The following is an 11,146-nucleotide window of genomic DNA, read 5'->3' on the forward strand; positions in this document are numbered from 1 at the left end:
GTACTTGTGATACAAGGCTTTGGGCTAGGAATGGCAATGGGTAGTGTACCCCCATAATTTGCCCTACCTGTATCTAAACCCATTCAAAATTCTATTATTCGAATCCATCCCAAATCTGATTAAAAATTTGTCCAAACTTTCTAAACCTATTCTATTAAAAAATGGTAAACCCGTTGAGTACCTGAACCTGCCTATTTAATCTTTATTCAGATTGATTATTTGGGTCAAGTCAGATACCCAACCTAAAATTACAAAATAAAAAAAAAGGAGAGAACAGAGGGAAAGAACTTTGCATAATGATATGAATAAAACTAATATTAAGTAAAAATCAATGATGCATCAAATTTCCAATTCAAACTTGAATATAAAATCATAATCCATAATACCAACATTAAGTCTATAATCTTTTCACCCATCTATTGTATATATATTTTTGTAAAATTTTATAATATATATATTATAATCTAGTTCTGGTAGTGAGTACCTGGGGGTCAATCCCAAGCCGTCCTAAACCTTAACGAATTTTAATTTTAAATCCCAAATCCTTCCCAAACCCTATAGGATTTTGCTAAATGGGTTCTACTAGGGTTTGGGACAGGTTGGATACTCGAAAAAATCTACCCGGTTGCCATCCCTACTTCGGGCTGAACTAGATTTATTGTACCTTGGGGGCGATCTCTCCATGAACCTGTATGAGGGGGTGAAATCATTCTTAGGGCATGTGTTCACATGCCTTGTTCAAGGCACATCTTCCTTTCTATTTAGTTTTACAATTAACTTTCTTATTAAATATTAAAATTATTTTTGTGTAATTATTGATAATTTTTAGGAACCATCATCCAAAGTCATGCATATCAAAAAGCATGATTGGATAGTTAGAAATGCATGAAAGGAAGTGGTGGTCTTTCTCAGGAGTCAAGAAGAAACAACAAGGGACAGGTCATTTTTTGATATTCATGTTGGACCATCAAAAACCACCAGTCACTTTTTTCACTTTACAAATATGAAAGGAAGATGAGAAAAAGTTTCAAAACTTTGAAACGTCCAAATAAAATATTTTTTTGCCAATAATAAGTTATCCACGAATACCAAGAATAATGTTTTATGCGGAAATGCATTTATGTATTGACATCTCAGCCACCACGCATCGATCTCATTTTTGGGTTTATCTACCAGCGCTTGACCCGATGTAGGCACCAATTCTTCCTTATGGCACCCGTCATGGTTTTATGGAGGATTTTGCAAAACTAACCATGGCTTTTATGTTTCCCAACAAAATCAAAGAAAGAAGTCAGTACAGCAATGAGTTAAAAATAATAGAACCCGGGTTAAATTAAGAATGTGCTCATAATTTTGCGTTATTGATTCTTTTCTTTGTAGCAATCCGTGGCACATTTAATATTCTGCAATACCAGCATTTTCTAAGGCTTGGAGACTTCTCTAGAGGGATCAGAATCCTCTCCAATAAATATGTAGATGGGAGAGGTCCAATTTATTATAAAACACAAATCATATTTAAAATTTTAGATCACCCTACTGACCCTGGCCTATAGCCATCATCATTACAATACCTTGGACATAAAATTGGAGATGACAACATAGTTTTAGGATAAACTATTTTGCTCTTTATTCTTTTTCTTTTTCTGAATGTAAGTATCCGACCAACTATATTCTCTATAATCCATCTTATTCTGGGATTGGTAAGTTGATTTGTATTTCATAGATGGTCAAAGCCACATGCATCGAGATGACCAAACTATGATAGTCATTGCAAATTTGCCTTTATATCCTTCAAGAACTATTTATATAATTATAGTCACTACAGCAAAATGGACATTTACCGATAGATAAAATCCATGGGTAAATGCTAAAAAACTGTCGGCATAAATCAAAAATAGGTGTACCAATGCTTTCTTTTTACCAACAGATTTTTATCCGGCGATATAAGTTTGTGAGATTTACCTACAATTTTTTTCTTTCATAGGTAAAAGCTTTATAGATGGTCTAGTTTTCGTAGCTACAAACTTTACCTATAAATTTGCTTCCATAAATAGAAGCTTTACATATTGTTTTTTCAGTGGGTAAAGTTTTTTTCTACGGTCTATTTCCATAGGTACATACCTTTTACCTATGGATAAAATCGTAGATATAATTTTTTTAAAAAAAATTCAAAGATTTTGATAGGATTCAGATATAGTAAATACCTGAATTATATGAAACCTATAAAAGAATAATAAAATCAATGCATTTTTGAACCCAAGCATTAAGGAAAGCAAAATATTTGATGGATCTTCGATCTTTAGATCTTCTTAAATAACCAATTCTAATGAAATATTTTATAAACAAGATTGCCATTTGAGATATAATGCATATTTTATATACACCCCCATTTATGTACATGCATATGTGTGTGTGTATATATATGGATACAATCATATATACATGTACATAGACACATACATCCATACTTGCATATATACATACATATAGAGGTACATGCATGCATGCATACATAAATTTATAGAGAGGGGGGTGAGCGATAATTTGTACCTTTTTAAATTGGATAATGGGAGTTGTATATCAATGCTCCAAGCTATTGTATATGATTTAATGCCTTTAAACAACTTACACAGAAAAAAAAAATCATATGATTTGGTGACCCCTAGCCGGTAAATCAGGTGATCAAAAATTGAATAGTGTAAAGATGCAAAAAAAATGACTACTTAGATGCATAGGCTAGGGGCCTCCAAGTCATATGAGGTATGTAAGTAATTTAGAGGTAGTAGGTTATATCCAATATCTCAAACCATTGTTGCGGGACGCTCATCCTTTAATTCAAGAAAAGGTATTACTCTTATAGAGTTACATTAAGTATAATATAATTCTGACCCTAGACGGGCCACGCTTTACTTGAGAGGATAGTATATACTCAAATCAAAAATCCACACTATTGGTCATGATATATCCCACCAAAAATAATTAAAAATTAAAAATCAAATATTTTGGTGGTCTCTAATATATGCATCAAGTATTAAAAAAAGACGATTCTATTATGCTATCATTCTAAAATATATGTTAAAATATTTAAATTAAGAATCCATTTTATTGATGATAATCTATACATGTTGAAATACATATAAATTGAAAATCAAAAGATTTTAATTCTTAGATCATAGCAATAAATGCTCTCCTATAATTTTAATTGTCCTATTTATTTCATAGGTTAGAGATTGCCAAAAGACATGATTTCCCATAAAATTTCTAATAGAATTATGTTAAATTCCTAATAAAGATTTAAATAATAAAATCAATCTATATTACAAGTCAAAGTCAATAAAATTCAATACTAAGCTATGCCAATGATGGCATTCATTTAGATGACAAGTGCGTGAAATTAAATTACAATAAGGCAAACCTTGCCAGCTATATTCTTGTTTTCCACCATGTACTCTAAAGGGGAAGCCAAATGGGTAGATAATTGCTTGGATTGGACCCTATTAGGAAGAACAATAGCATGATTCTTGCATCCACCATAAGGAACAAACCACAATCAAGGCATGGTTATGTAATTCCTTAGAGCGAGAGAAGACAAAAGATACCAATGGTATAAAAGTGTCATGCAGTAATCAGTACATTTCCATTCAAACCACTTATATTCAGCAGCCGACTGAGATCTTATAGCCTCTCAGGCTCTTCAACTCTATCAAATACGCAGCTAGGGTTTTAGTTGTTTGACCAAAAATTGATCTACTCCATCATTTCTTTGTGAAATGTCCATATTCAGAGTGAGAAGGGAAGGCTGAGGATGCTTCCAACATTCTTGATAAAGGATGCAGCAAACTGAAATAGTTTCTTAGTTCTAAGTAGATTTAATAGATTTAGTCATAGTCAAGCTTAACAACTGAAACCAAGCTATTGTTAGAATGTGTCTAGTCAGGAGTGCAAGTGGATTAGTATTCCTCCATCCTAGCGGAGTTAATAACTTCCATTAGAGATTATGACTTAGTTCTCATGAGGAGCCAATTAAGGCTTGAACTTTATTACTCTTGGAAAAAATTCATCTTGTTAAAGTCTGATTTTGGAGGAAGATCTTGGAATCTACATGCCCTAGTTTCAGAACATGACATGGTTGTGCTACCATAAGGTATTGCCCACAATAACATGAAGCCTAAAAAACAAATATTTTATAAAAATTTAAATAATAATTAAATTAGTCCAAAGATTTTCCATTTCTTAAATAAAAATAAGTAGAGACAAAGCATCAAAACCCAACATTTGAAGACTCAAAGTTGCACAACCCAAACTTTATAGTTGTAAACTAATTTATTGATAGCTTGCAACTATACTTGGAGCTTATTATCTAGTCCATCATTTCATTTATTCTTAGCAACCATAATTATGTTGCCCAGGTACGCTGCCCAAGAGGGAGGGTAAATTGGGTTTTTCAAAAAATTTTACTAGGTGCAACAGAATTAAATACTTGTTGGAAGAAAATAAACTTTACCAATAAATTGATAAGTAAATATGTTGAAGAATAAAATGAAACAGATCAAGCATGCAATGCAAACACAAGAGATATATAGTGGTTTGGTGCCAACCTTACACCTGCGTTCACTTTCTAAGACCTCTTTCTTGGCAATTTCACTATAATCTTTAACCCAGATTACAATACAGTTCTTTTTCGGGTTCACAAGCAACCTAGTTATTTTTTCTAGGCAATCAACCAAAATCTTTAATCGATTATTTTTCGGATTTACAATCAACCTAGTTGATTTTTAGGTAATTTACCAAAACCTTCACAATCCAATTTCAGATTTGGATGGGGCTTTCTTCTAAGTTTCAATCCCTAAAATTTGTTATAGTAAAGTACGAAAGAATTTAAGCATAAAAAGTACAACTCTTAAACAATGAATACGAACATAATAAATGGAACTTGATTGTGGTGGTTGGCTTTGATTGCTCTTAAAAGTATTTTACCACTCTCTGATGTTGAATATGTGATCTTTCAGCTCACAATGAAAGCTCTTGAATGATATTCTCTTTGAGGCTCTTTCTTTTTGCTTTCTTTTTCTTGCTTTGGTAGATTTTTCTTTGCAATGCTTGAGTTCTTCTTGTTCTTTGGTATTTTCATATATTTATACTCTTTGGAGATAGTTGGAATACTTTTCTAATTGTTAGACAGTTAATAGAGCTATTGTGAGATTAAAACAACCATTCTGATTCACAAAAAAATTAGCTATTGCTGTTGTCAGGTGTAGAGGGGCTGACTTGCTATTTTCTGGGGTTGACTCAAGATTTTTAAGAGTCGACTTATGATCTTCATGAGTTATCCAGAACTTGCTTTTATTTTTACTGCACTCTGTCTTTTGTCTATGGCATTTGTGGAGTCGGCTCTCTTAGTTCAGAGATCGACTCGTCAGATGACAGAGGTCAACTCGTTGTTTTTAGAGGTCGACTCTTCAATAGAGTAAGTTTCACTAATTTCTCTCTTTCCACTATGGCCGTTCTGAGGTTGACTCGTCTGTTTTTAGGGTCGACTCTAGTTTGACTGGAGTCAACTCATGAATTTCATGGGTCGACTTGCCAATGCGATAATTTTTTTCGGCTCTTTGTCTTTTCTCTATGGCCATGCAGGGGTCGACTCGCTTTTGTCTAAGATCGACTCTTGCTAAACTAGAGTCAGTTTGTATATTTGATAGGTTGACTTGTCAATGTAATAAATTTCTCGGCTTTCTATATATTCTTTAAGACTATTCTAAGATCGACTCACGATTTGCTGGAGTCAGCTCATAAAGGCGTATCAGTTAATGACAGTGTGTCGGAGTCGACTCATTGCAAGCTTGGGGTTGATTCTTGAGATAGCTCAAAATAAAATTTTTCGTCTTGTATGTAAGCTTCTAAGGACTATGTCCTGCATGTGTACCCCTACAATTTACAAAAGAGCATTATCCACTTTTTTCTCCCTTCAAGTAATCACAACAGCCGCAAAGACGGGTACAACCTGGCCATGTAGGCTGGTTCATACCTGGACTGATCATGTTGGCGCAAAGAGTGGCATCCATACCAGGGTCTTACCATTCGCGCCTAAACTGGAAGCACCCGGTATTAGGATATACAAGATAAAATTATTGAATTTGGCACCCTTCTAATCCTTCCATTCTACTTTCCATACACCATGAATATGTGGACATTGCACTGGTTCATGGGAATCCAATCACCATAGACAACTATACAACTAAACTAAAGAAAAGAAAAAAGAAGTTAGCATTGATGGTCTATCTGGTTGACTCTCTACAAGCTCAATCATCTTTTTCACCTTTGTATCTATTCAGTGGCGATTTCGGATCCATCCAATGACTCTAATATTGTACATAGAACCATTAAGATAATTACACTAGTCACAAATTAGGGAACCTTATTGTAGGAGATAATACTTGTGCTTGACTATGCTTGATGGGGACATCGAAGCTGATTATGTCCCCTTCCTAGTTCACTATTTTATTTTGCATATTTGTTTATTTTATTTCTGGGCTTGTTTGCATTTTAGGGTTTATTTGTGTATTTCGAGTTCATTGGGAATTATTTTATGTAAGAGGGTTTTATTTTAATTGTTCTTATTTGGGCCCTATTTATAGAGGACTTTTATGATGTTTTGGGTTAATGAAGAATTAATTATTTTCCCCCACGTTTTCCTCTTCCCTCTTCCTCCTTCTCGCTCTTCCTTCCCTCCTCTTCTCCCTCTTCTCTCCCTCTCTGCCTATTTTCCTCCTCTCATTCTCCTCTTCTTCTTCTTTTCCCTTCCTTTGTATCTTGGTTTGCAGCAGCTTCACTCGTTCGAAAGTTACCCATCCCGTGCTACAGTAATCTCGTTCAGATCCGGCATCAACTTGGTATCAGAGCCTCTGGTTTTGCCCCTGTGCCAAAACCTTTTTCTTTTTCTGGGCTGCCGAGAGCCGGAAAGAGACCCCTTCCTGTGCCTCCCTGTGCCGTGGGATTTCAAGCCTCATAGGAAGAAACACCGAGACCAACAAAAAAAAAAAGAGAATTGTTCTTCGTCGGCTGGTTCTTCCCCATCGTGCATGTGAGCCCACCACCGCCATCCGTCGCCGCCAGCACCACCGAACCGCCTCACAACGCCGCCGCACCACTGACTGCTGTCGGAGAACCCTGCCGGTGTATGGCGGAGCAGCGCCGGATTCCAGGATTCCGGTTGGCGCACGAGCTCTACGCGGTACCCCGACCACGGATGCTAGAGCGTGTTGACGGGCCTCGCGCAACTCCCGTTGCCAAAAAGAAGAGGAGCATCGCCGCCCTTCTTTCGGCTCTGTCACTCGGATCCGCCATAGCAGCCGCCGGCCACCGCACACAGGAAGAGGCCACCCGCCGCCGTGTTCGGCTGCCGCCTGTCGCCGCCGACCGTAATACGTGCTTGCAACTTAATTTCTTATAGTGACTAATTTTCTGCTTTAATTATGAAATAACCAAAGTACAAATTAGTAACATTTAATTTTAAGTTACTTTTGTGAAAATTTGCTAATTTCCGAATTCATAGTAGGTTGCATTAGTCGGTTGTCCTGCATCACATTTGGTCAGTTAAGGTTCATTAGTAACATTGCATGTCACATCATCAACTAGGTAGTCCTTGCATGCTAACCCGTAGTGGTAGGGAGTACCTCCTCACTCACTCTAAGACCCCTTTAGCCACAATGGATTTCAGAGTTCTGCAAGATCTTGTGGAACAAATCGCTGCCTTACTAGCTGATCATGATGAATTCAAGTGAGAGATCTGTGCTCTAGTGCAACATCCTAGGACTCCTGAACCATCAACCCCAATCTCAGCTTATCCCGAGCTTGGTTTGGCTTCACCACCTATAGGTCTTCCCCATCCCCCTAGGAACAACATCCTCCTGATCACCAGCGCGATCTTGACGAGCGACTACTTCGTACCGTAAGAGTAGATGCTCCCACATTTGCTGGTCAACTAAAGCCAAGCGTGTATCTTGATTGGAGAGTAGCCATGGATAATTATTTCAAGTGGTACGAAATGAGTGACGATAGAAAAGTATGATTTGCTAAAATGAAGCTTATTGGGCAAGCTCACTGGTACTAGCATAATGTTGAACATATGCGTGAGACCCAAAGGCTTCCTCGTATCACCACCTGGGAGAATATGAAAGAAAAGTTGAATGAGAAATATCTGCCATTCTCTTACCGACAACGCCTTATGGATAGGTGGTAGAAATTAACTCAAGGAACATCAACCGTTGCCGATTACATTGCACGATTTGAGGAGTTTCATATGAGATGCGGTGTAATCGAAGAGGAGACTGTTACTCTTTCTAGGTTTCGGGCAGGATTCCGCGAGGAGATCCAGAAAGAATTGATTCTTCGAGAGATTACCACCCTTGGCCAAGCATACCAGTTGGCTCAAGATGTGGATAGTTTCTTACGGATCCCTGTAGTGAGGCGTACCAACCTCCGACCCTTGCTCCTAGGAGCCCGACCTAATCAAAATTATCTGCCGCAATCCAGACCACTTCCTAATCTTCCTAACCAGCCTGGTTCCAGCCAAGTACCGACTAGGACATCCCCGATGCCTATCTAGAACCCATCAAATGATAAAGCAAAAGGCATACTAGGTTCCAATCCTCCTTCGAGAAGCCAAACTCAATGTTTCATGTGCCAAAAATTTGGCCACATAGCGTCCCAATGTAATGCCAAGACCTATCTAATGACTGAACTTGAAGTTGGGACCCAGGAGACTGAATGTGTCTAAGAAGTCTATGAACCAAACATCGAGGATTTTGTAACAGACTTTGGAGACGAACAGACCGGGTTAGAGTTTATCCAGACTGAACCCCAAAATGAGCCCACTGATCGGAATGACCAAAACCCTAGGCTTCATGTGGTTAGGTGTACTCTAGCTCAGACTAAGACCGAGCAAGATTGGTGTAGGAGCTCCCTGTTTTACACGCTCATTAAGATCAATAGTAAAACATGCAAAATCCTATTTGATAGTGAGAGTTGTATCAACGCCATTGTTTCCGGAGTTGTTTTCCACCTCGGCCTGAAATCTACCCCTCATCCCAACCCATATAAGGTAGCTTGGGTGGATAAGATGTCCATCTCGGTGTCGGAAAGATGCCTTGTCCCGATTCAATATGGATTGGATGTAGGATTTTGTATTAACTTCAATATGTTTGAACCATTATAATTACTTGTTAATATCATATTTTCATACATGGCTATAAATTTGAATGGTATGCATTATGTAGGGAATGATGGTACATATCGTGCTGCAGAGCCTGCCCCTAAGGGTGTTCAAACCGTAAAAGTCCAGCCTATTGCAGTTCCAGCCATTATTGTAGAAGAAATAAAGGAAGTTACTAGAAATTTTGGTGATGAGGCGTTAATTGGGGAGGGTTCATTTGGCAGAGTGTATTTTGGTGTGCTTAAAAACGGGAGAAGTGCAGCCATAAAAAAATTAGATGCAAGCAAGCAGCCAGACCAAGAATTTTTGGCACAGGTTTGACAATCATTCCTATTATCTGAATATGCTTTCAACGTGTTTATGTGCTCCTTATATAAGATTATACAGGTTTCCATGGTATCAAGGCTAAAACATGAAAATGTTGTGGAGCTGATCGGTTATTGTGTTGATGGGAATCTCCGTGTTCTTGCCTATTGATAGGTTCTTTCAATTTCAAAAGTAAACCACGCAATAGCACGTATCCTGTAGTATAGTGATTACGGGTGTCGGTCCACAGGAATTGGAGACTAGTTATTTTTCTTTAATAATAAATCAAAAAGAAGAGTTTGTTAACTTAATTATACTGAATTAATCTATGAGTACGAATTGAAATTTATCAGAGTAGAGATGGATCTAGGGTTTGGAATCCACCGTGTAGCATTGCATTAGGGACTGTGTTCTTAATTTTTATCTTTTGGAGAAGCATGCAAATTGGCTACAAGCTTTTTAAAATAAAAAAAAAATATAAAGAGTTTTAGGAAGATCCATCTTCGGTATAGCATGAAGTGTCTACCTAAGTATGCTAATCTAGGGTGCAGCACACCTCATCTTCCTAGGCATGGATTATCTTATACTACTTTAGCAAATATGAATAGTAAATGGCATGCTCAAGGTTTAAACATCATAAAATAATTTTTTTATTGAGAATGAGAATTTAAACAAACTCCAAAAAGATTAAAAGAGTAAGAACTACAATGTCCTGATATATTGCTAGGGCTTCATCCAGTCCTAGACTGGACGTTCAGCCGCTTATGGCTTCCGGACGACCTCCCATCTTCATATAAAAATCTTCCGCTCCCGTCTTCCCAAAATACCCAAAATATTCTCTCCCCCCCTCCTTTCTTTCTTCTTTTTCTCCCGAACAGAGGCTCCTCCTCTGTTCTTCAAACCGTTGTCTCCCCCTTTTCTTCCTTGTCTTGTCTTTCTTTTATAGATTGCCGAAGACCCAGCGATGGATCCCCACCAAGGAGGAGGGCGTGGTCTGCGGTCTTCGATTTCGCGGAGGCTTGATTGTTGCACGCAAGATCGCTGGAGAAGGGCGTGATGCTGGAAGAATGGCTGGATCTCGGGCGAAGATGATGAAAGGCGTCAATCCGTGGGAATGGCTGGATCTCGGAGAAGACGGGGACGGAGCTAGAGACGGATGCCGATCCGGAAACAGCTGGGTTACCGGCTGCTGGGAAGGAGACTAATCCGGAAGCACAGCTTGGAACGGACTCGTTGAATGCAGACGGCTGGGATCGCGGAGGAGTAGTCGCTGGCTGCACCGGCTGATGGCGGAATACCCGGGGATGAAGACGATGCCGCAGATGCTTGGATGCGGAAGACGCCCGGCTGGAAGCATCGCGGGAGAAGTGGGAACGTGCGGAGGATCTGGCTATGGTTGCTGGGAGTGGATCTGGATGAAGACGGAGGAGCCGGACGCGGTGGGCACGCGGTTGATGCGGCTGGAACGGGCTGATGGCGCTGGTGCACCGCGTTGATCACGGAGAATTCCCTGTTTCAGCGCTGGGAGGCTTGGATAGGCTTGGGTTTTCGTTGGAGATGCCCATTTAATCCCCCGTTTCAGCGCTGGATTGGAGCCGGCTGGGAGGGAAATGAACTGGGAGATGAACG

The 11,146-nt window shown here is 38.7% G+C and overlaps 1 protein-coding gene across 1 annotated transcript; it reads left to right on the top strand.

Annotated features, from left to right (window-relative positions):
• The first annotated feature begins 9,241 nt into the window (after nt 1-9,241).
• Nucleotides 9,242-9,688, top strand: LOC120109347 (pto-interacting protein 1-like). Its single transcript, XM_039123097.1, has 2 exons — nt 9,242-9,526; nt 9,599-9,688. The coding sequence occupies exons 1-2, from the start codon at nt 9,242-9,244 to the stop codon at nt 9,686-9,688; spliced, it is 375 nt and encodes a 124-aa protein (XP_038979025.1).
• Nucleotides 9,689-11,146: the final 1,458 nt, after the last annotated feature.

This window comes from Phoenix dactylifera, unplaced genomic scaffold (genome assembly GCF_009389715.1).
Source record: "Phoenix dactylifera cultivar Barhee BC4 unplaced genomic scaffold, palm_55x_up_171113_PBpolish2nd_filt_p 002066F, whole genome shotgun sequence".
NCBI lineage: Eukaryota > Viridiplantae > Streptophyta > Magnoliopsida > Arecales > Arecaceae > Phoenix > Phoenix dactylifera.

Coding starts and splice junctions, on each gene's coding strand:
- LOC120109347 (XM_039123097.1), top strand. CDS start 9,242: ATGGCTATAAATTTGAATGGTATGCATTATGTAGGGAATGATGGTACA. Junction 9,527..9,598: donor ACCAAGAATTTTTGGCACAG/GTTTGACAATCA, acceptor AAGATTATACAG/GTTTCCATGGTATCAAGGCT.